Here is a 26,277-nt window from a genome sequence, read left to right on the forward strand (position 1 = left end):
TTAAATATTAATAATTTTCACAAACAATTTTAATTGATTTGGTGCAAGAGCACATAGGAACTTTCAGTTCAATTTAACCTATTTAATTTACATTAAATCTGCACACTTCATTTTGAGTCACCATCCCTGGTGGTCTTCAAGATACACGTAAATTTAGAACTTAGTAGCAGGGCTTAGTTGTGGACTCCAGTGCTAAGTTAAAGGTTGGACTAGATGATCTTAGAGGTCTTTCCCAACCTGACTGATTCTATGAAATGCTACATAATGATATACAACTTCCTTGTTCCAACTTAAGGATTTTGAAGACATTTTCACTTGTTTAATGAAAAAGATTTCAAAATAATAATAATGAAATAAGCCTGTGTTCATTAGATGTGCTGTAACTTTACTCAAAACCCAGTTTTCAGAAGAACATCCAGCAGGACAACCACTGTGCTTTTCTTCGGTTTTGCTGAGGACCATCCACAGAAGAGCTGGTATGCTTTGACTGAAGGCACGGATGTCTGACACTCATTGGCATTTTAAAGCTCTTGGCAGCACAAAGTTTTAAGCAGACTAAATCAAAAAAAAAAAGTCTCAGTTCTCTAACTTGCTCTGCTTCCATGCTGTTAACACTACCTGCCAGCTTCCCAGCTGTGCCCAGTCTTCCAGGAAAAACAAGGCAGTCAAAACTTGAGTGTCTATCACAAAAAATAAACATAGATGATGTGGCTTCATTTGAAAAAAAGAACCGAAAGAGGAAGCTCTACAAAGCACCAGGAAACATTACAACGTAAAGAGAAATTGCACTCCTTAGGGCACAGCAGAAGGCTGAGGTGAAGGAACACGGAAAGCAAAAAACCATGCCCCGTGATGCAATGTCCATAAAGACAAAACCCAACAGAAACCCACTGAACCACCTGCCTGCCGTGGCTGAGGCAGGGGGAGCATGCAGAGGGGTAAGGCACAGGGGGCTGAGGAGGCAAGGCCCTGCACAAAATGGCGGCTGCGCAGCACCCCTGCTCCAGTCCCACTTCCAGCCAACCCAGAGGGTCACAGAGGCAGGAGGCCCCTGAATTAAAGGAAAGGCATGGGCTAGGAGCAAGCAAAAGACTTTTTAACTTATTTTACAGGCTGATGATGGATTTCTTATTTAAATTCCTTGGGACCGAGCAGTGCTGCTAGGAGATGAGCATCACCCAACATGTCCGTACACCCAGTCCCTGCAGCAGGGCAGCATCAGGAGGCTCCATTTCAGCCACAGCCTTAAATCACAAGTATGTCAGAAGCCAGATGCTGCTCCACCAGAAGCTTCAGTGCTTCACAGCACTCTAAACTGCAAGCTATTTCAAGTGGTTTGGCCAACAGTTTCTTCCTACAAAAACAAATCCCAGCATCCAGAGGCTGTAAGCTGTGGTGATATCGTGGAATATCCTGAAAAGCTTTAATTTTTGTTGGAAGTTATTTCTATCTTATATTCCATCAAATTAGTCACTAAAGTTGTTGGTTTTTTTTGCCACATTTATCCTCCATCCATCTGAAACCCTTTCAAAACAATGCATTTAGTCTCTGAACACTGTCATAAAAGGCCCTCATCTCTACAAGACAGAGGAGCCCAGCAAGTACTGTGAACCCAACGCCTCTATTTTAGTGTTCAATAGTCCCGCTTAGTACCTCTGCACAGGGCAGCAGAGGAAACACTGATTACTAAGAGATCACTAAGAATAAATTCAAATAATAAATAAAACAGATGAGACCTTCCAAAAATGTGTACTGCAGGGACTTGCCTGGGATCATATGCTCGGCAAACAGCGGACCATGAAAGCCACAACAAAATGACTTCTGTGGTCACAAAATCCCCTCCAACATGATGTCATTGGTCACCCCATTGTGAGCACTACTGGGAGGGGTCTGGCTGTCACTGCTGAGAGAGAAGGGTGGAAACCAACAGCAAATACGAGATGGCCCTGAACCACAAAACAGCACGTCTTCCCACAAGGGATTACTCTCTGAACAAGAGCAAGTCAGTCAAATCTAAATCAAGAAAGGCACACAGGTGATTGCAGCAGAGTGGCTGCTGGGTGTGTTCAGTGCCCACTATGGAAGGGTTTGAGCCAAAGCCTGGCCAACAAGGTCTGCCACCTGGCAGAGCATATGATTCCCACCACTCCCAAGGCCTAGAAAGCAGTAACATGGTTCAGCTTACATGTACAAGCTGTTCTTTCAAGCTCTCCCTTAATATCACACTGGAGCCACAGCTAATGCAAACACAGCTACCTACTTACACAGTTATTGTCTAGACAAATGGACTTCCAGCCTGTCTGTGACTCTGGTTTTCTACTGCTCCTCAGTCATCTTTGTGGCGTACTGTTTCCAGATATGCTATGGATCCGTATGGAAGCCTTGTCTCCCTAGGCATGGATCAACAGGCCAGATTTGCCCTGGCACTTTTACTGCTAGCCCTTTGATTTGAATTTGGGGATGGGGGAACCGAACACTCTGTATGGAGCGTCTCTGGCTCAGCTGCCACTTCCCCTGCTGGTCTGGCAGAGTCCGAGTCTGCTGATCTGCAGGGTACATCAGATGGCTCATCTATTCATTCCTCGCCAATCCCAAATCCCTTGCTGAGTTTTCTTTGAGGCCTGAAAAAAAATGCAGAACTCCATTTGTTCAGGAAACGGACCTGACTGAAAACACCAGCACCTGTGGAGTAACAAAAATAAAAAGAAGGGGCAGGATTCATTAATTCCCTATCACTCATCTGCACATGCCAAAGTCACCAGAGTTCAAATGCTGGGCTCATTTGAGCTGAGGAAGGGAGGAGGGGTGCAAAAGGAGAGGGGGCTCTGGTTTCACAGCTGGCAGGCATGGAAGCAACTCCTGAGAAAAAGCTTACAAGGATTTCAATTCAGGGTTGCCAACGTGACCATTTTGTCCCTTCATTCTTGGCCTTGGCTCCAAAGCTGTCCACAGGGAACGTCCAGCCTAGTCTAACTTATCATCTGATGTCTCTATAGTTTGTCTCACTTCTGTAGTTCCAGCTTGCAAAGCCTTGGCTTGGACGTGACTCCAAAGCCCTCCTTTCCCCATGGGCTTTTGCCACGGGCAGAACAAGGGCAGAAGGCACTCTGCCTCCTGCTGCTTTATCTGGCAGCAGTACACGGGCAACAGCAGTGCTGGGGGCTTGGGAAAGGCAGCCCCAGACCTCTCTGCTGCTCTCTGCTTAAACCCCATCTCCTGAGTGCACCAAGAAGGGGTTAAGACATCAGCACAAGTCAGGCAATAGAGTAAACAGTTTCCTCTAAGCAGAAGGACACAGAGAAGGCTCTGAAAGTCATGCAGCTGTATACCCTGGGAATGAAGAAAAAAACAAAAATACCAGTGAAAGGTACAGACTTGTCAGCTGTGACATTACAGGGACACAAAGAGGAAGAGAATTCACAGATGGCTGCTTCGAGCCCAAAGGACGCAGGCACTACCAGAGGGTGTCCCGGCTGACCCTGCCAGCACCCTCAGCTAACTGCAAACACTGCGAGTCGCTCCGAAGGCTCTGTGGTTTCACGGGCCAGCCACGGGGCCTCATGCATACCAGACAGACAGCGAACAGCCCAGACATCTGGGACATCAGGCTTCCAGAAGAGTGCATGCTCGCACAGGTTCTGCCCGGCAGAGGAAAGCATAGCTGTAACGCATGGGCAGCAAAAGAAAAAAAAATTAAACAGCTCACAATTGTTTCAGGTCTCTAGATTTTTAAGATAATTCTTTTATGTTTTTAGAGCCAACCTGAACGTGTTTGATGGTAAGATCAAGTATCTATGGTTAAAAGGATAAATTCTTAACTCTGAATGCCCGCTTGCCAGCCCCAAAACCTACCTTAAAGAGTACAGTTAGCAAAAGGGACTTTTCAGGAGGTATAAAAACAGAGAGTACCCATCTCTAATCCACTAAGGGAGACATTCAGTGGAGATCAATAGGTTTGTCTGGGCAGAATCTGGAATATGCACCTTCTCTGTGGATCCTTAGAAGGCTGGTCTTGGTGGAGCTTCTCAAAATAGGACAACATGGGATATGCTCACTACACTAAATCACAGAAAGGACTTTTCAGTGGCACTGAAGGCTCACAGTTTCTTTACAATGGAAACCTCCAAAGATGACTTAGAATCACCCCCCATCATCTCTGCAGCTGAGTGCAGCAAAGGATGCACCCCTCAGGAACCCCTGTCTTGGTTCTAGCTGCTGGGAGCACTCACAGTGGCAACTTGAAACAGAAAATACGCAAGGTCCTATCTCCAGATGAGAACTTGGGATTTGTAGAGAAGCTTTAAACAAGCCAAATGCTGACTGACTGCGTAAATAGCTCTGGGAAGCCAAAACAAGCCTGTCTCAAAGAAACAAACAAGCAAACATCCCAAGCCATGGGGCTTGCTTGGGCTCCACCGAGTCTGAACACAGGGTACAGAGTCCCACTTCTTCCCCTCCCGAGACACAAACACACACACGTATATCATGTCTGCACAGCCCGCAGCACATTTCAGCATCTTCTCCTTTCACATGACTGTGCCTATCTGTGAGATCCCATTTGTCTCCAAGGGCACATGAAAATAATTTTATGTAACTAAGTAGCATATTAGAAATTACAGGCCTAAAGATGATTAACAGACCAGAGAACTTTTGTCTTCATATAAATATCCATGAAGTGGCAATAGTAGAGCACTACTAACCACAGCAAGAAATGATGAGGTGGCCCAACAATTCCCACCTTCACCACTCTACCAGCTACTTGTCCCCATTAAACCTCACACACGCAGCACTGAGGAGGGAACGTGCTGAAGTGGCTGGCCAGCTAATAGGATAAAGGCCTCTTATTCCAGGGAGCTAATCCACTTATACAGCATGTAATTAACCACTGTGCTCAGAGACCACTCTCCCCATGCCCATGACCTGAGCCAGGTCCCAGGGCAGCGGTGCCTGCCCGCACCTGCCCTGCGGCACAGGGCCTGGGGTGCTGTCTGTGGGATGAAGCTCAGAGCTTGTGGTGGCGTCTGACCCACCAGCTCTGAAAGGGCTGGCCTGGGCCTGTACCCATGAGAGCAGCGGGGATTTCAGAGGCAACTATGTCCCTGCCAGGTGCTTTGTCCTTCCTTCTAAGTAGGTATATGGCGCCTTTCAGTGCTGGTGATGAGCACCAGGCTTTGACACCTTATCGCATCCCCTTTGTCCACATCCTCATGGCTGCACGTGGCTCAGGATGACACAGAAACCCCTCTGATGTGAGGAGCAATGCATTTCAGCGAGCAGAACTTTCCATGGACACTTCAATGTACCGATCTTCAGTGTCTCTATCCACAGGTGCCAGCACAGGAGACTCTTTGAACATCCCCTGTGTAAAAGCAGTGATGTGCCAGCCCAGAGCCAGAAGCAGGCCACTATACCTCTGAGCAGGCATCAGCAGAGCACCACCACCCTTAAAGCTGTTCCCATGAAGAAATACGTGGAGAACTGCTGACTTTATGTATGCTACTCTGCTGTCTGCATCAAAATCTACTTTCCAAACACTTGGAAATAAATCTTCAACGTAACAGCCTGCAAGCTACATACTGGAGCCTATATAACACGTGCCAGTACTCATGACCACGCACATCAATCATAACACAAAAATAATTCTGTACTTCCTTTTTCCCCAATCGTCATGCTTGTGGAACGGTCACATCCTAGGACCAAGAGAGCTCTTTCACCCACCACACTGCAGAAGGGCAAAAGTTCAGTTCATCTCATTAAAAGAAGAAAGAGCAGAGTACAAAGGCAGACTTGGATGTCTCAAGGCCAAGTTCATTACGATTCTCTGTGGAGAGAAAGGTTGATAATAAAAGCAAGAATTTATACCACATTTATATGAATAGTTTTGAGGGTCTTAGAGTGATTGAGATGCTTGCATCTGGAAAGCAAATGACCCAGCGTCTCAGCTCAGCACCATTTTATACAGTGGACAAAGCCACACCGAAAAGTCTCAAAGTTGCAGCGGTAGTTAGTGCTCCTTTCTACTTCTAACCCTACCAGCTGCCACATCACGAGATAACAATCAGATTTTTTCAGCTTCTTGTGGTTTACCGTTTCACCCCTCCTCTATGGTCTTTCCATAGGATGTTCAGCATAACTGCCCATAGCAAAAGAGGCTGCAAAACGCAGACAAGAGAGATTAACACGTGAAGAATACCTTTCTCACATTATTGTAGCAGTCACAGATTTGAGAAGAACATTAGGTATATAAAGGAGAGATACAAGAATACTAAAACGATGCCATGCTACAAGTATCTCTCTTTGATCAAAGCGTATTTTCCAAGAGCACCACTTCCACTGCTCACAATTACACCCATTCCTCTAACAACACTAAGAAAGTAACAGAGCTGGACATGCCACTCAGGGAACAAGAGAAAATTATATTAAGTTGAAAACAACAAGTTAAGAGCTTCATTTTACAGCGCATCAAATTCCGAACCAGAATGAAAATGCATGTACCACTGCCACCGTGCTATTTCAGCCAGAGCTCTGAACAAAGCACCGCAGCTTAGGTTTCAAGACTTTCATTAAGGTCCGCTCAGCGCAGAGCCTTATCACCTAAGCAGGTACACCACGTTCTTGTGTGAGGCTCGTCTGTCTTTCCTGTACAAACAGCAGCAGCAGCCTTTCCTGAACAAACCCAGTGGTGTTTGCTGACCTGTGGTGGTTTCCCCAGCTGCAAACCCCATCCCCTGTAAGGTAACAAGTACAGACTTAGGGCACTAAGAAAACCACGCATCCAACTGGCTCTGCTTTAGGGATACTTACACTAGGAACCATACGGATTCCCTAGCACTAAATTTTGGAAAATGCTTTGTTAAACTGTTCCTCATTTCTTAGTTGTGTTACCCACACACCCCATCATTCCAGATCCCGTAGGAGCGTCTGACAAACCTGTGAAGCAACACACAAGATAGGCAATTTCTAAACTCTCCACAGGTAGGCAAAAGACTTATCTATGCTGTCAAAAAGGAGCATGCCTACAGCACTTGCAAAGTGACTTGTGAAATAACTCAGGGTTTCATCCTCTATATAATTGCTCAACCTAGTTTTTCCACGATAAAACTTAAGGTGAAATTATACCTTGCAAGGCTATGGGAGGATTTTAAAACACAGGCATACTTTTAGAAACAAAAATAAATTTTCTGTCCTAGCACAGACATGACCACAGACTTCTCATTTACATTACGTTTCTAACACTCCGGAGAATCCTGAGCTTTGCAAAGTCATTACTATGGAAAGTTTTTTTAAATGAGCAAGCTAAGTCCAACAGAAGATTGAAAAGGATCATTTTCAGTGAGAAAAAACAGAAAACTTGATAGGGTTTATTTCAGTTATCTTAATTTGTGCTGTTTTAATTCACTTGCGGTCCCCAGGACATGTATGTTTTTCAAACCTTGCATTTAGGAAAACACAACTCTGGAGAAGGGCAGAGGGTTTCAGAGGTGTACCCGCCCTGGTTTAACACTCTTTCCATTTACATGAGAAGTAGATGGCTCCGTTGAGTGCCTCCTCCTGCGAGATGAGCTGTGGACCAATGCCCAAAACTCCCCGCGACATCAACAGGCTTACAGAAAGGCAGAGCAGAGCCCAGCAGCGCGGTTCTCATGTCAGCCAACAATAGAGAGGCTATTCAGAGTTAAGGCAGAAAATCGGAGCTCAACCCCAGCCCACGCCAAGGACAGCTGTGTTGCTGACAGCCAGGCTGGCTATTTTACCACGCCAAAGCTCTTCTCAAAAAACGGTATTTCCTAGAGTGTTTGCTCTAGTCACACACTTGGCCTCAGAAGCTCAGCCACTGAACGTTAATGGCTGCTGTGGTTTCGAGTCTCAAACATGCTCCAGGACAAGCTGCCTGCTTTTGGTCTGTGGTAGCAAAAACCGAGCACAACAGCCTGGTGTTATCAGTTAATCTGTGCCATCACAAGACCGCTCTGTTTCTGCCATGTCCAAACCCACACCACCACCACCTCCCTCCCTATATAACTATATAACAAAGGACAGTGGTCAGAAAGCTGACCCCACTGCCACACGCTCTCTGGACTACACCAGGAATTGTCTCCCAAGAGCTGCTCACCCTTCCCTATCTCCTCAAGCTCACCTCACCCATCCCCTCAAGAAGTTAACTGTGAGGCTTCCTCCCTTTCGGAGGTTGTTGCCACAGGCCAGAGATGTATCTTGTCACGCCTGAGGAGAGATCCATTCACCCGCAGCCCAAACACAACACAGGCAGTTGCAGCATATGGCAGAGCCGCCTGCGAGCTCCTTCCCTCCCCAGGCACTGATGAGATATTTGTATCACAATGAGCCACATGCTGAGGGAGGAGCGGGGAGGGAGAGGTATCGGGCCAACAAAGCAGCCACGATGGGACCCAACCCAGGCACTCCTTCTAGCCCAGCCACACCGAGGATGAGGGAGAGGAGGATAATCCTGCTCTGTTCTAAGACAGCGCTGTAGAGGAGGTCCTGACCTTCGCTGACAGGCAACAGCTATTAACTGGTCTTGCTGAAAAGTATAAACAGGTTGCAGCAAAACTTCTTAATCCGCCAGGCCCTTCAGGCTACTTGGGCTGAATTCAGAGAGAGAGAGGGAGGGAGAGCGCGCCAGCATTCTCCTTCTGCACTGTACTGTGTCAAAACAAGGAACAAAACATCCTTTGGAAAACCTTCTTCAAAAAGGGCCCGCAGCAGGCAACACGCGAAAGACAGCACAGAGACACGCCAAGAGGATGGACACCCTCGGGTATCCAACCCCAAGCCCGTTCTCACCCCACCTCAAACCCCATTTTGACCCGCAGTGTCGCTGCTGCAGTCAGGGTCCATTCACGAGCAGAAATTCTGGCAGCCACTTTCAGATGGAGGCACCTTCTGGTTTTGCTTGTTTTGTTTTTTTGCTCAGAGGTGATGTGTTCAGGTTCATCTTAGTAAGGAAACACCGCCTGCTCTTCACTTGCTGAACTAGTGCACCTCTTCCAGTTACCCTGGGATGGCCCAGCACAGGCTCCCTTGGCCCCGTTTGCTCCCTCCAGGCCCACACCGGTGGCTGAGGCCTCACATGAGCATCACCAGTATCGCCCAGAACATCTCCCTTGGTCACATCCCAAGGACGCATGCCAGTGGTGCCCATATGCCCATTTGATCTCTCCCTGGTCTGCAGCCAAAGAAACAGCTCTAGCCTAATACCTTCTTACCAAGCTTTAGAGCTTAGAGAAAAAAGAAAGACAGCAGGGTTGGGAAGGTAGCCAGCAAGCCTGCCAATCTAAACGGTAAGCCACCGGCTTTAACCTTGGGCTCATAATTTACTGCCTCTGGTGCCAGGTGCTATTATTGTCCCTTTGGGAACCTGAACACAAAAAAGAAAAGACACTATAGTTGTTTCTACCCATTCCTATCCTCCTCTCCCTCCTCCTCTCCCTCAGATCTCTCTTCAGTACATTCTCCCAGACTGCAGCCACATCTGATTTCCTTTCCTCTGTTGCCTCATCCAAGCTCTCTAGCACACTCCGTATCACTCTAACTGATTCAGTCACCACATTCTCTTTCAAGACCCAGAGCAGCACCTCCAGAAACCAGGTTTCAGATGTTTCACCAGATGATGTTCTTGCTCCTGCCTCATGCTTGGACACAGCCCAGGTAGTACCTAGGCCCTGTGATAGTCCAGATAGCCATATTCACCATGCTGGCTTCCAGGAAGAGGTGGTGAAGTGACATGGCTAGATATCTAAGGAAGAAGAGCTAGATGAGTATTGCCAGACAAAAGCACTCCCACACTGGTTTATTCGTCCAGCTCCCTCTTGAACTGTTACCCCTTTGCACATGTTGCAAAACCAGATCAAAAAAGTACTCAGGCAAAACAAGGAAGGGATTAAGGGAGAACAGCAGCAATGTTTGGCCCTAGAAATGGATAAGCCAACACACTGCCTGGGCTGACACAGCGGTGGAAGATGTCCAAGGAGAGATGTGTGATCAGAATGGGAGTATGCTAGCAGCACACCTGAAACGTGAATGGCCTCGAAGATGATTAGAGAGCTGGAGAGGAGTCCTATGGGGAAAGGTGGAGAGAGCTGGGACTGTTTAGCATGGAGACGACTCAGGATCTTACCAAAGTCTACAAATACTGAAGTGTACAAAGAAGATGGAGCCAGGCTCTTCTCAGTGGTGCACAGTGACAGGACAAAAAGCAATGAGTTCAAACTGAAACATGGGTGAACATCAGAAAGCATTTATGAGGGTGACAAAGCACTGACACGGGTTAACCAGAGAGGTCGTTCAGTCTTCCTGGGAAATATTCCAAAGCTGTCTGGACATGGTCCCAGACAACTGGCTCTAGGTGGCCCTGCTGGAGCAGGAAGGTTGGACAAGAGACCTCCGGAGGTCCCTTCAAACCTCAGCCATCCCACGAGATTGCTCTAACCTCCATCATGCTGATGTATGATGAAAACTTCAGAGTAGGACTGGGTTAGCCTACCTGGCTTGCCCTTGGCATTTAGAAGCAGCCACCATGGCAGCAGGTGAACTTCAGCCTTACCATCAGTGAAGACATCACTCACCTCCTTCGGGAGAGGAAAGAAAACTATTACCTTTTCCAGGAAGCAGCTAGGCTAACCTCTACCTGAGTTACTCTCTACTCTGATTCATCCAGCCCTGGCAGCACACTGGCACTTCCATTACAGCATGTTTTCACAGGGATTAGATAGAATTAACCATCCAGAGCACACTTGGGGATGCACAGCAAGAGACCAAGATATCTGCTGCCTGGCAGAGGCACAATCACCTCCCCTAGGCAGGGTGGGGTTCCCCGTGCCTTCCCCTTGCTTCCCAGAGCAGGGTGTTCTCAGCAGGCACCCTTCCTTCCTTCCCTTCTGTAGGCATCGGACTGCAGATGCCTTCATCAGCAAAGCAGACGTCAGCTGGGGGGCTCTGAGCCAAAGCATCCTTACAACAGACGTCAACACAGCAGAGAACATCTCCTCGCCTCCTTCAAACAGGCGCGGGACGAGGCACCCCCGCTGTGCCCGCTGCCCATTGTGGTACACATCCCCAGTCCCAGAGACGCCTGCCACAGAACTATACCCTAGAGCAGGCTGATGCATTTTATTTTTTTTTTTGTCTGCAGACCTTCCCGTGCTGGGATGGCCTTGCAGCACAGCATTTGTTTCACAGGCTACTTCCTCACCAAATACTGGCAGGGGTGAGACGGACAGGGGCTTTGGTGCCGGAGGAACGGCTGCTGCTGAGCATTTTGGGGGGTAAAAAATGAAAGCAAACTTGCAGGAGGTTACCAGAAGCTAGATTTCTCACCCTGTAATGGCGCAAGCCGTTTCTGCAACAGTTTCCTTACCACGTTGCTTCAGCAGAGACGAGAGCATCAGCAGCGCCAGTGCTGCGTTTTCCAGCATCCCCCGAGCACAGAGAGGGGAGCTCAGGAGAGCGAACAGATGATAACAATTTGCAGTAACCGACAAGGGCTGGATTCAAACGGGAGGCCAAGAGGTGAAAAGGACTCACGAGCTCACACGTTCCCTGTCTGGAAGCTATTTGTCAAGTCCCCGAGAGGCAGGCAAGGGCAAAGCCCAGCTGTGCTAAGGAGCTGAAATTTCACCCTGGATGCGTTACCAGCCCGAAGCCCAAGTACCAGGGCTCACACGCTGCTCCTTGCTCTCCCTGGTGGGATGACAGCCTGCCGCCTGCTTTCCTGCAGCCTCTGTGTGTCCAGTACCACGCTGAAAGCAAGCTTTTGGTGCTGGTCAATCTGCCAAGCCCAGTCCAACCAAAATGCTGATGTTCAAGCACCCAGCAGAAGGACTGTTGGGCTTGGTATTACAGCTAAGCCCTGATCAGAGTTCACGCTGCCCCAGGCCACCAGACACAGCCAAGGCAAAGTTTCCATCACCCATCAAGCACTGAAACTGTTCACCTACCAGAAGAGTACAGGGTCTGCAGTGACAAACCCACATGCTAGTACAGGGTATGTTCTCTTCTGTGCTGCTCCTTTTCATCCTAGGGTCTCAAAGCATTTTAAATGATGCATTAAGCCTCCATTAGACAGTGGATGCTTGATATTATCTACTCACACATGCAGTTAAATCATAACAGAAGAGCTTCACTTGCTCAGGGCTACCTAATCCTTTCCTAGCATAACGCACGCAGGTATGCAAACTCAGCTTTGTATTTTAAAGCGATGTTTTCCCTACCAGCACCCTGCCCACGGAGAAACGAGGACAACTTCGGTTTCTCTTCCTGCCAACCCAAAGCTGCCCTCCTTAGATTATGATCTCCCTCCCTGCGCACGCTGCACCGAGATCTATTTTCACCTGCTTGGAAAGTCAAAGGAGCTCCAGCAAGCTGTGCTAAATGGCACAGGAGGAGAGGCCCTTTGCTTCCTTTCTATCCTCTCACCCAGCATGTCAAGAACAATTAATCTCATCCCCTGGAACAAGCTCAGCAGCTCCAAGTAGCCTTTGCCATACCCTGGACCTCCTCACACCTCTGCCCACCCCTGTGCACCCTGGTGCCTCTACCTCAAGCCCTGAAGGATTTCCCTGTTCTCCTCGACCCCGTGAATCAGCACTGCCCAAAATAAGCCAGGTCTGCCCACGTTAGCAGAGTGCCAGTCTTCCTGGGACACACACGGCCTTCATTAAACGGCAAGTGGCTGGCAGCAGGGCCTGCGTGTAATGAGGTTGCCGTCCAAGGACCACGACCGAGGGGCAGCTGGGAGAGGGCATTCACTGCAGCACCACGGGTGTCCGCACGAGCCAGGGCGTTTCAGCCCAATTAAGGGAAAGAAAAAAAAGGCTCCTAAGCTAATTTTCCAGTCCTTTGGAGGAGCGAAGAAAAGCATGCATTGAATTCCCCTCGCTCAGCCTCAGTAGGGAAGAGGCTGACCAGCCGGGGTGGGAAACAGGCCTGGCAATTGCCCTCATGCAGCCCCAGCACGTGCACAAAAGTATCTCCTCATCTGAGAACTTACTTGCTTCTAAAACTCATTCATCTCGCCTGATACCGTGTAATCTGCCAGCCCCACGGAGCCACAGGAATGCAAAGTAAGGCTCAGGGAAGAGAGCGGCGACCACATCTGCTGCTCAGGAAGGTCTCTATCTGATCAACGTTATCAGCTGTATTCTTGTGGGCAAGCACATGAGACAGCGAGGATACAAATCACAAAGCACAGCCTGATGCTCGGGGCCCAGATGGAGCCTCAGAGCAGCCCGTTAGTGCTATCGTTGCTCATTTGCATTGTTTTCATGACTAAAAGCCACATGCTGCCCAGACAGCTCAGAAGAGGCATTTTTGGTGGAGCACGAAGACAGACCATGAAAGAAACGTCCTGCTCCTGCTTCACAGGTGGGGAGTAAAGATACCGAGCAAGACTTGCCCAGTTTCACAGAAGGGTTCTGTGGCAGAACTCAAAACCAAAACCAGATTTCACATCCCTGTCTCAAGAAACAAGTCAGCAGAAGTCTGCATCTACAACGCTTCTCTCATTATTTTCACAGCAAAAACAAGCACAGGTGGCAAGCAAAGACATGCAGTGAATGAGACTTTGTATTTCTTCCTTGATCTAGAATCATAAAGCCTCAGGATCACACCAGCTGAAAATTAACAAGTTTTAAAAGATAAAACTAATAGAAATAACCAGACTGTTACCAAATTCAGGCTGCATCTCACTTTACATGGGTTCTCCATTTTTTTCTCCCCCCCCCAAAAAAAAAGTACATTTCTAACATCAAAAGCCATTAGCTTAATATCCTTTATTTAAAACAGGGATTCCACATCCTAGAAGTGGAAATGACATCTACAATAAAAATGCTATTAAAGAGAGAAAGACTAGATTTCAACTTCTTTCAGAAAAAAAAAAAAAAAACAAAAAAAACATTGCTACAATTAACTCAGAATCACAGAGGTTAGACAATGAACCAGAGAGCGAGTCATCCTTACAAGGTTTCCCAGAAAAACCACAATGGTTTAGAAGGATTATTCAAGTCAGCCTCTAACCTGCTCAGTTTGCCCTTGCCAGCACACTCCCAAAGACACTGCCGAAGGGGACGAAGGGCAGAGCAGGTAGGTGCTATGCCCAGCATCCAAGTCAGAGAAAGCACCTGGGCAAAAAGAAAAACTTCTCCATTTACTCACACGCACTCTGAAAAACAGGCTGGGCACAGGCTCTTCAGCTTTTTTGTCTCCTCTCATTAGAATGAGGGCCTAATTAAAGTCTGTCAGTATCTGTGGCAGATCTGGGTGATGTGAAATGCAAGACTGGGCCTTTTCAATGTTCCGGGAGCAGAGACTTGGCAAGAAGGTATGAGAGGGCGATGAGGAAAACGGCACTGAAAACAGAATTGTGTGGTGTGTATTCACAGTGTGCATGCTGCCAGCGGGACTGAGAACAGGCAGCTATGTAACGAGGGAACGCAGGGGTCTCATAGACCTTGGGAAAGCAATACCTAGCCCTTTCTTTTTAAGGGGGTCTATCTTAAAGGAGACACCCTTAATGGGGGTAAAACTAGTATATCCAACCAAAGGCAGCAAAATTCCTCCCTAGTGAGAGGAAACTGAGCTGAAAATAACTGTCTTTAACTTACTGCTGTTTACCATGGGCAGCAGATGTTTGCAGATATTCTTCCAAGCTGATGCTCTACCAGTGCAAGAAGGAAAACTAATGATGAAGAGCAAGCTGCAATACTAACTCCGCAGCAACACCTTCCAAAAGAGCAGCACCAGATGAGCAGTGCCCAGGCCAGCCCACCCCCCTGCACCAGGCATGCCCTGTGTGCCTCCCTCAGCAGAGCATGTTAGGAACATTAGGAATGAAATCCACATTTACTTTCACCACTCAGGTATTTCTTTACACAGATTGCCCCTGAGCAGTTAGTTCATTTTGGAGTTAAGTGGTACGGGTCAGCTCATGGCAGCAAAAGGAACCTGCCCAAAGCTATCTCCAGTGATTTTGGTCCTGTGTCACGCGATAAACTGGACACTGTGGGTGCTGCACTCCTAATGAGTAGCAAGAGGACAGCTCAGCTGTAGCAAGAGCACCAATTACACCTCTGAAGCCATAAACACAAGAAGCAATCCTCTGAATTTACTGAACCCTGCCTCCGTAACGCTTTTCCATCTTCGCTTCTCTCAAGCAATGCTGCTTTCCTCCTGTCAAGCTCTGCCTTACCTGCTGCATTTTTTCCAGGTCAAGGCTGGGCCTGCGGACCTTATCCCCGTATCCCTGCCGATGTCTCTTACACGGCATGACTTGCTCAAGGCCCGCCCCAACGCTCGTGAAGATTAAAGGTCTAGAGGCCGTGCTCCGCACCAGGGGCTGGAGTCTTTTGGGAGGGGAGGCACTGAACAGCACGGGGCTCGGGCTGGCATGCAGCCCATCAGCCTGCTCTGCCACGGGCCGGAAGGACATGGCGCACAAGTTCTTCACTTCTTCGTCGCTGGAGGAGGTGTTGTTGCTGTCACTGCAGCAGGCGAGCCTGCTGACCTGGGACCACTTCCTCTTCTCAGCAGCAAACTCCCGGTTGATGCGCTCCAGCTCCTCCTCTGAGCTGTGGCGGTCCAGGCTGGCATGGAAGAGGGCCCGCACCTTGCAGCATGGGTTCTCCTGGTTCTGGAGCTGGTTGGTGGCCAGAGGGGTCAAGGTACAGTTCCGTCTTCTCTCTGGTGGGAAGAAGAGAGAGAGGAATGACAGAGCGTATCTGAGTCCCATGGCATAAACCAGGCCTGATTTCTCCTGACACATTTTCTTTACTTCCTTCCAAGCAAGCTTCTGAGCTGTTTCCCACATTTTCTTCCACAGAAGAAGTGTCCCTGCTGAATGCTCCCCCCTGAAAGTTTCCAGATCTTTGTTAAATTACTTTAAGTAAGGCAGAGAAAGCATGTAAGTTGTATTACTACCAGCAGCACTCCCGTAGCTCAAATAGGAGAGATCTGGTTTCTGGAGACAAAAGTCCTCTTATTACAAAGCTTGACATACAAAAGAGCCTGCCTTCAGCCATAACCTGGGGTTGCTTTACCTGTTCTGCTCAGCTCTTTCTGGAGTAAGTACATGAAGCAGGACTTTGAATTTTGACAGGACATGCCCTACAGGTCAGGAATCTGACTTCTCCTGCCCTTGCATAAGACCCACCTGAACTTGTGATAAACTGTGATAAAACTCGCAGCGTGTACAAACAGCAGAGACATAGCATAACTCAGCAGATACATTTACTACAGATTTCATCCACAGCTCTAATCTGCTTCATACCATATCCAAAACCTCCCTTCTGTCAAAGATCCCCAGCTAGATTCAACAACAGAGCTACCCAATACCCGTGGTACAGGAAGGAGGAAGGGCAATAATTAGACAAGCGAGTCCAGGGGAATGGGGAAAAGGTCAAGATCAGAACTGACAAGGAAGATGAAGCTTTGAACGAAGATGATGCAGATACACAATCATGCGACAGAAGATACATGTGTACTCCCAGCTCTGCTGGTGACTTGACTGGAGAGCTTGCCTGCCCCATATCTGCAGTACTGGCGGCTGAACATGTGGTTAATGATCTCTCTCTCTGGTAAGAAAAGTGTGACTGCAGCATCTGATTCCATCAGCTTCTCCCTGAGAGGTCCTAAAAACTTCAAGGTGCCTGACTTAATGTATCTGGCTGGGGTACAGTGGGGACTGTAAAGGAGGTACTTGCACGAACCCAAGCAAAAAGCAAAATGCACTTCAGCTGTAGCATCCCAGGACCCTCCTATCTTGTCCCTTTACCTCTGTCGATCTGAACAAGTTCCTGGTTCTCTCCCTCAGAGTCGTCGCTGTCCTCATCACTTGGGGGGTAGGAGATCTAGGGGGCAAGGAGAAAGAAAAGGCTTCATCGTGAACACCGAACATCGCCCTGCTGCTGCCCGATCCACTTCCCCCTCCTGCCCCTCTCGTATCCTGCAGGCGTCCCCCCACCTAACCGCACACACCCAGCCGCAGCACCTCCCCGTGTGCACACCCTCATCTCCCAACCTCAAGCTCCCATCACATCCTCTTACTGACAGCAACACCAAACACACAGCCTACCGCTATTTCCACCTCGCCGCACCACCAACTCTTTCCCAAGCACAACGAACGCGCCCTGCTCCCGGCTCCCCAGATACCCAGCTCATAACCACCATGGCCTACCACATCCCCATCACGTGGGCAACCGAATCTCCAAACCCTCCTCTGAAGAAAATAAAAAGACATCCTGTCACCAGTGCTATCATCGTGCAAGGCACCCATATGGATGGGGCACGTTAACTCTGGCCATCTCATCTACGCACCCACATTTCCCCCTTGAAGGCACACACGTAATCCACCAAAGAACAGACATCTTGCTTTCCTACAGCATGACTGAAGGATGTCATAGAAATAAAAGTGTGAACAACATTATGCTCTCCCTACCACTTCTTATAGCTCCACTGAACACCCTTCAATATTTGCTCCAAGAGAAATGGCACCTCGTGGATGTTGTCTGTCAGGGATTTTCAGAAACATTCGCGTTGGGTCAGCCAACGGTCGTGAGCACGTCACTTACTGCATACCCAAATACCGCTTACTCTGAACACTTCCTACTGGTAACTGAACACGGTAGCTACCTCTTGAGAAGGGCTGAGAGACCTGAATGTAAGTTTTTGCAGATTGGATCAGAAACTCAGCAGGAGATGGCTCTACGTAGAGGAAACCCTACCTACCTTGTTCCTAAAGTGACTTTTGTTCTGCTGCATGCAGCATACCTGGAAGTTATTACACCAGACCCAACCTCTGAGCTACTCAGCTCACTGTGTGCCAAAACCAAGTGAGCTGCAGGAAAATGCAATACTTCAGAAGAAACATTTACAAGAGACAGTTCTGGAATAACATGATCACTGCAAGATGAGCTTTATTATCCCTCACGCCTTTTTATCCAGAAAACCAACAAACATCCCCATTATTCTTAACTTGCAAGACTCGGACAAAGCTATTTGCCCACAACAGTATCCAGTGGCAATAGGTTTCAAAAGATTACATGCTGTGTTTCCATTTTAAAGGCATTTGATGTGCTGTGCTTGACTTTTGTAGAAGGCGAGGCAGCAAGCAACCATCACACTGATAGGGACCCGTTTCCTCTCCACCACTGTTCTTAGGGAAACATCCTTGGAGTGCTTCACCCCCCAGACACCCAAAAGAGCAGCTACGCTTACCTGGGTGCCTGTGACTGATGTACAGCTGATGCAGAGAAATAGCAGGAACAGCAGAGCAACACTGACTGACACTAAATTTGGCACCATGAAGTCAACCCACCTACTTTGTCACCATCCTCCAGGGTTGTTTTTTGTTAAACCCCCAAAGAAGTCTGTTGCCACTTTTGTTTTTTTAAGAACTACCTTACACCCTTCCATATTTACATTGCCCTTTAAGAAGCCAGAAAATATTTTCCCACCTTGCTGGTCTTTAAGTGACTTCTCAAGTTGTCAAATCACAAACGGGTGATTTGTGATTTACCCCCATTTCTAATATTCTTGAAGTCAATGCAGGGAGCAGTTTTTCTACTGCAACTACAATTGTCTGTACTCACACACGTGTTATTTATCAAATGCAGCTGGTGCTGAGGAGCACTGCCAAATTAACAGACCTGTAGCTGTCCCCAGAACAGGTATAACACCCTGTCTGTGCCGTGGCAGCTCACGGGGCAGCTGACACTGAGGTGCCATTGTGCTGGCTGCTGGACAGTGGCCTCATCTTCAGTGCAAAAGCTCGGGCTCCGACTCTAGCTTGAGAGGTACTGACCTCAGTTTGTAGCTCACTTCCACGTGAAAACAAAACAACAGCAGCATTTGGACACCGCAGGATTTTCAGGGAGGTTTAAGGTCTCTACATGGGAAACCTCCCAGCTCTGGGTTTTGCACTGTGTAAATGTCGACACACGGCGTGCCATTGCTCCCCAGAAAGAGGCAGTGACACCTAGCACGTGCAGGTCAGAGAGCTACTGAACAACATCACTGGCTTGAGAGGATTAAAATAGGAGCTGGATTTAAGTCAATGATTGATGTTTGTCTACCAGTCCTGGGCTTCCAAAACACTCAGTCCTTCCCGTACAAGTGCAATTTAGCTGGCCCCGATTTCATCATGGATAATTAGTCTTCACTAAGTTGTTCTCCCCAGTCACACAGGCAGCCCAAAATTAAACCCCTCTGAGTTGCCTTGGGAAGAGAAACCCTCTTACAAACAAGAAGAAACCAAACCTGTGGATTCAGTCTCACCATATATAGCAAAGAAATTAAGGTGGTAGGAGAATACAAAAGGCTTCATGGAAAAAGGGGGCTCCCACAAGCTTGCTAATCAACCTCTTGAGGGTAGCCATGGAAAAAAGCAAGCGGCAGTTGGTTACCGGAGCGGGTGCTTATGAGCAATATATCAAGTGCTTTTCAGAAGCAATGCAATTAGAGGCATCTATTCAGCCACTCCTGGCACCCATCTTTTCTCACAGAAGAACATCACACCTATAGCACATTTCTCATGACACTCAGACTTCTTTCCTTATTCCTACTGGTTTATTATACCCTTGTTCTGGAATACCCACTGGTTTTCATTGTACACATCACAGGTAACTGCAAAGGAGCCCTAAAATCCAGCAGCTGTGGAGCTTATGCATGAATGAAGTAAAAAGATGACAAGACTCAGAAGTCACGTTGCCTGTGACGTCCCATGACCTGTACTGCCTTTCCAAAGTCCTCTCACTTCTGATTTTGTGTGGGTTACATACACACAAATACCCTCCTGCTTCGTCCTCGCATCCTTCAACCAGAAATACCATCCTCCCCAGAAGTCTTTTAGCAAGGCTTCCTATTTTAGCATTGTTAACTTATCCTTTCATTAGAAAATCTTTCCACAAGTTACATCCTGGCTTTGGGAAATGAAGTCTTCCAACCTCCACAAGCTCCCACGTACGAGATCCAAGCTCCCACGTTCCAAGCCTAACAGGGAACCACTCTGTTCGTAGCAGACAAACACAAATCTCACAAAGTTCAAATCGGACACACAAAACTCTTTGCCATCACATGCCACGCAGGCAAAGATTAAAGGAAGAGCAAGAAAGGACTGGACATTTGTACAGATAGCAAAAAATTGCAGGAACTATAAAAGGTACAGAGAGCCAAAGACCAATGCTCTGACAAGTTGGAGATAAACGCTCTCCCTGTTATTCTTCCTAGGTTTTGACAGCGAAACTTTTGTCTCTTCAGAAATATTCCAGTAAACACAGGGGTGCTGTGTTATGGCCTCCAGCTTGCCTGGAAAGCTCTCCATCCTGGGTTAGCCACAGCTGTACTTCTGTCTTGGACAGCACAGCCTTGTTTGCCACACCGACTCAGAACCGTGACGCTAGGATAAAAGAAAACTTGATCTTCACATCAGAGATCCCACTAGATCACAATTTGTTCGCAGCACTGTTTAGATTGGAAGGGACCTCTTGAAATCCTCTAATTCAGCCCTGATCAAGCTGGATCAGCAAGAGCAGGCTGCCCACGACCGTACCCAGCACGCTCTGTACTTCAATGTGCACAACTGAAGAGCAGAAAATCTCCAATTCACATGGACAGCTGAGTGTTTACAAGCCATGCCACAAAAAGAGCCAAAAAAACAAGCGTGGGTGCCCATCCACCCTCCAGTCTTCCTTCTGGAAACGTGTCAGATCTGAAGTTCAGCCTCCTGCCAACAAGGATCTCAGCCTTAGGGCCGGGTCCTTCACTGAGGTTACTGCCCCGTGCACTTGGTATCACACCAACCCCCAGTGTGCAGAGATGGGCTCGTGTGGCATAGCCAGACGGTATTTAAGGAGAAACGAGCATAAAGCTTGTAATTTAGAGAGATTTAACATAAAAGACAAACAAGCAGGCATAAGGAGCAGCTAGAGACAGAAAAATCTTTGTCTCCTCCACATTACTGCTTGTCAGATGAGTAATGGTAACTAGCTGCAGCCAGAATCGCCCCAGCCCTAAAAGGCCCGGTCACCCTTAGAGTCTAAAGGGCTGAAATCCTGTTGTATTTGTACAGTAAAGAAAACATCCTGTTAAACTGCAGTTCCTCCTGGGCTTCGCTTAAGGAAGAGGAATTAACTTGCTGTCATATGATCAGAAGTAATTCCATTAGGATAATCTGGGAGCTCCCAAAAGGAAAGGCACTCTCACTTCCAAGGTGGAACCAACCTTTCCCACCAGGATGGGCTGCACCATCCCAAACCACACCAGCAGGGTGGCTCGGCACAGCAGAGGCTGCCATTTCCATGAGCAAGGGTCCGGATGGGATAATATTTGGGCAAGGATGTTTTCTTGCTGCTGGGGAGGACAAAGAAGCTCTTCCCTGTGCTGACTGCAGTCTGTTCTGACACAAAAATCCTGCTCTTCCATGGCCACGGGCTTTCCCTGCACCAGCCAAAGCAGCAGCTGGGTTCCCCTCCTTGCAGCATGAATCACAGAGGCACGCAGGCCGGAGGGCATCCTTCCCAATCCCTCCCTGGGAGGAGGCAGGGAGTTCACCTCGGGGGAGGCCGCTGCTGCCTGTGCTACCACACACGAGGCCGCTTGCTGCACAGGTTCATTCCCTGGAGCACCCCAGGGAAGCTCTGCAGCAAAGCCAAGCCCCGTCCACGCACCCTGCCAAGAGACCTTGCTGAGTTGGTCTCAGTCACCGGTTCCTGGCACAGCAGCAGAAAGGGACGATGAGCTCAAAGACTACTTCTGCTCTGGGGAACCAGTTTCCATTTCTTCACACTTGGGCTTGAAGAAATGAAACCAGCACTCAGTACTCACTCACCTTCTCCCCACCACACTACCTACAGAGCAGCTGCCACAGACACAGCCGTCCTACTCGCATTTAGTTAAAAAAATTTTACTAAATATCCCCGCTGTTATTTTTCCACATCAACAATTGCAGCAGTTGCCATGGGACGCTGCCTGATCTTGAATTGAGGGAGGTGCCATCCTTCCAGTTACAGCACTGGAGAAACTCTGAATTAGAGGGTGGGAAAATGAGACTAGGAGATGCTGGAAGGCAGTTACAAGCCAGGGAACAACATGAGGAAGAGGGAAGGAGTGACTCAAACAGACCTTCAAAATTAACATCTAACTTGCTTTATCTTCCAAGCTCTCCTTTAATTTTTATTTCAGAGATACTCGGCATTACAAGGACCACTTAATGCCAGCAAACCAAGCTGCAATGCTTCCTCTCTCCTAAAGAAAAGCAGTGGAGTTAGAGATTAGAGGAAAGGCACAGCTCAGCCTTCAAACATCCACAAGTGAAATATGACTGCCCTAACTGCATGTGGATTTTACAGCTGGGGTCCTTCAACAGCTGGGTTTCCAACCATAACAGCCCGGCTTCGGAAAATCCTTCTAGCAAGCTTTTTTCTATTACTATTATTTTCCTTTTTAATTTTTCATAATAGCTCGGCCTCCAAACTTCTTCAGCCATTTCCTAGCAAATGGCTGGGATTCAGACCCAGGGTTCCTTACCCTTGAGCGCCGTCCTGCTTGACAGAGCAGCTGTCTGGCTGAGTAGGCGAGCCTGGTGGGACACAGCACTCCCCAATGCCATGTTTTCCAGGCCTGTCCCATACCAAAGGCAGCAAAGCCATCCCTGTTTCTGCAGGAAAGCTGCGAGCACAGTCAGATATTGCCTCCTGCCTAGAGCCTGCTTCACCTTCAGTGGTTTCCCAGATGTGAGGGAGGGAGGCAGAGTCACTCGAGAGACCACAGGTTGCGAATAGAGGAGTTTTTATTTTGAATGCTTACCTTACACAAGACACCAGCAGGTGTGGGGACAGAGCAATTGGTAACTCTCAGGATGCAAGTGGGGAGAATAATTAACCACAGAACATGGGAACTGAGCTTCTGTTCTCTCAAACGACAACTGAACTTGATTTCCAGCAGAACAGGCTGAAGTGGGGTTACCTGGGTCTTAAGGGGCGCAAATGCCGGGCTTACACAGCTCACACCAGACCCACAGGGCACAGCCAGGCCCTGCACTGCCTCAGCTGCCCCACATCAGCTCTCGTGCAGCTGTCAGCACCTGCTAACATCCACTTCTAAACCTCCCCCTCCACTTCCCAGAACTAAGCTGAGGTCATTTTGCAGGGGATGGCTAAAGACAACCACCTCAGGGGCTTTCACAGAACAGCAGCAAGTCCCGGTGCTCCACCACGGCCCCAGAGAAGCAGAGCACAGAGCACCAAAGAGCACATGGGTTCCATAAGTCACCAGGAACAGCACACGTCTCATGCTCCGTGGTCACAGGGAGCTGAATTCAGCTGATGTCTCCAGTTGGGCTCTGCTGGTTCACAACAGATCGGGATCAGGTCTTATGCACATGGATCAGCGATAGCCTTTTCCATCAGCTCTTGGCAACTCCACATCCACTCCAGGTATGTTTCCAGAAGCTCTACCTGAACACTGTCAGAGCAACACAACCCAGATAACCCTTTTAAGTTCCACTCAAGATAAGCCTCCAAGAGTCAGTATGTGCAAAGAGACTAGAACAAGCCCAGATCCACCCAGCGGAGGCCACCAACACAGACATCACTGATATACGCACATGCTGCTCCCACCAGCAGAACCTGTGTGGTGAGAGGACACGGGAAGGATTGCTGGCAATTAAAAATACTTGTAAAAGCCCCCTAGGCAGAAAACAAAAAGTACCCAAAACACCCCAAATCTGATAGAACTCCTAAATCATATCCAAGCTTCAAGGATTCTCCTGGAGGACTAGGATCCACCTGCTACCTTTCTCACACCATGCACGGTAGACTGCATTTCACACACATAGTTCAGAAGGGAACTAGCAAAGCAAACAATGCCAAAATGAAGTGTCAGGAGCACGTGGCAGAAAGCAGCAGCAACCTCCAGAACAGCCATGCTGCAGGGACCCCCTAGCAGGAAGGTCAGCTCCCGACAGCTCCCAGCACCGAGCCCCAGCACTCCCCTGGCTCCCATCCCACGGGAGCGGTGTAATTCAGCAGTGTTGACACCACACAGCACAGCAGCCAGAAAGACAAGGAGGAGCCTGAAGGATTAAAGACTGCAGCTCCACCTTCGTTAGGTTAGGGGCCTCCCCCACCCTGCAGGACCACAGGGTGACTTAGCTCCATCTGCGATTTCCAGCCCATTTGCTGCTGGACCTCCACTTCACGCATGCACCAAAAGCAACACGGCGTATCGTGGACTGACAGCTCTCCGGGACGTGAGGGGAGGACAGGAGCTGGCACGAACACCACGTCTGGTAACAGTTTTTCCATTCCCTCAAGACCCGGAGAGGGCAACTGCCAATGCCATGAGATACTTCGCTAGCTGAGGGGAGGCTGCTTGTGTTGGGAGACCTCGCTTGACATTCACCTCTGCTCAGCCATAAAGCACTGCGTTAGCCAGATTTGCAAACACAAGGAACAATGCCTTACAGTCAGGCTGGAAAATGCATTTGGAGCACACAAGACGTTTCAGGCTTCTCAGCCTCTAGAAATCCCACATTAACCCTTCTGAGTGCACACAGACACAAGTTGTTTCATCTCCTTGGATTTACACCAGGTTTGCTCTGTTTCACCACAGAGCAGGACAGTAACATAGAACCATCCCTCAAGATCCAACCGGTCAAATGTCTTTAAAGGAAGGTGTAGGACAATGCAAATTTTTCCCTGTGTGTACCAGATCCGTTCCCAATAGGCATGAAGGGATTCCCAGGGGTTCCCACTTGGGATGATCTGGCCAAAGGTGGTGGTCTCTTCATCCAGCACATGGAAGGCTGGGCTACAGATGAGTGGCACAAATACAGGATTTTATTGTTTACTCTTCCGATATATGAGCCAGAAGGTACAAAATTGCATTAATAAGCAGCAGCTTCAAAACAAATATCAGGTTATCCTTCAGCAACAGGTAGCGTTGCAAAATGCCAGTCAAGGGTTTGCCAAGAACTGTGATCTGTCAGAGCCAGAATAAAGCAGTTCCTATGGAAAACACTATATGTACATGCACACAGGAGCAGTTGACTTTTAAGCCTCTAAATTATGTCACTTCATATGCTCTACACCAAATACACCACTGCTCTCCCCTGTTAATTACCCTTTGGCCACAGAACTTTCTTCATTTCTTCTGAAGAACCAACTCTTTGGAATGAAATAAATAAATAAAACGCACACAAACAGGCTGGCTGCAGACAACTGTCTGGAACAACCATTTGGCTTTGTGCACAATAACTGGGTAACAGGACATGGGAAGATTACTTTGTATTTTTCCCAGCTTATATCTAGACACCCTCTCAGCAAAGAGGAGCAGCGAGCTGACCGCTGGTCAGCTTTCCTCACACGGGAAATTCCCCTTTCAATCAAAGGAAGTTTTCTTCTCATCATACCCATGCAGAACACAGCAGATTATAACCTCTGAGAGTAACCTCCAAAAAGTAAGCACATCAGTTTAAGACAAATACAAAGCACGTACATTAGAGAAACAGTGTGACCCCATTAGGGAGAAGTAGGGTAAGACCTATTTCTGAACAAAAGGAGAGGAGGGGCCCTTATGCCATTAGCAACTTGAGTTTTGTGCTCTCCTTGAAACAGTGGCTCAAAAACCAGGCTTGTAGCCCAGTCAAACTGATTTATCAGCTACCCGGGGCCAATCAATATAGTTTGTTCCCTGGAAATGTCAGAAACCAAGGCCTGTCTATTCTCACTGGGGATATGCATGAATGCTGGGGTACTTGGGTGTACTTTATCCAGGTATCTTAGGCCCTTTCAGAAGTCTAAATTCAGATAAGGACCATCTGCCTTGCATCCAGGCAACAAGCCTCATCCATGCCAAAAATGGGGGCCATTACTAATTAAAACCTTCTTACAGCTCCTTGGCTTGTGCACTGGTTATTCTTTTCCTCAGAGGTGTTTCTAGCTCTGAACCCAGTCATCTTAGCCCCGTATGAAGGCAGCTTGCTGAGGAACACAAGCCACGGCCCTGCAGTCCACCAAGCCTGGGGGACACCTCCCCTTGGAAGATGCATTCCAGTGGAGAACAGGCGTCGATCCCTGTTCCCAACACCACAGCCCAAACCTGGGCATACTGAAGGGGCTTTGCAGCAGGACTCTGCTTCTACAGCGAGCCTGGATGGTGGCTGGCTGCCCCCAGGAACAAGTGCCCACAGTATTTCACTCCCCATCAGGCTATCAAGGCCAGACTGGAGAGGCTACGATGTGAGCTCCTCACATGCCGTACCCACAC

At 48.3% G+C, this 26,277-nt stretch overlaps 1 protein-coding gene across 3 annotated transcripts in view; it reads right to left on the bottom strand.

Moving 5' to 3' along the window:
- Nucleotides 1–26,277, bottom strand: part of LOC101797709 (uncharacterized) — a 51,574-nt gene that overhangs the window by 18,586 nt on the left and 6,711 nt on the right. For 2 of the 3 annotated variants that reach the window (XM_005016799.5, XM_005016802.5), the window contains exons 2-3: nucleotides 16,787–16,862; nucleotides 15,206–15,696 (exon numbers count right to left, since the gene is read on the bottom strand). In XM_005016799.5, the coding sequence (XP_005016856.1) occupies nucleotides 15,206–15,696; nucleotides 16,787–16,862 (567 nt within the window). The remainder of the gene's footprint in view (nucleotides 1–15,205; nucleotides 15,697–16,786; nucleotides 16,863–26,277) is intronic. The other variant, XM_072035718.1, reaches the window with a different exon arrangement.

Source organism: Anas platyrhynchos, chromosome 3, assembly GCF_047663525.1.
Source record: "Anas platyrhynchos isolate ZD024472 breed Pekin duck chromosome 3, IASCAAS_PekinDuck_T2T, whole genome shotgun sequence".
Lineage (NCBI taxonomy): Eukaryota > Metazoa > Chordata > Aves > Anseriformes > Anatidae > Anas > Anas platyrhynchos.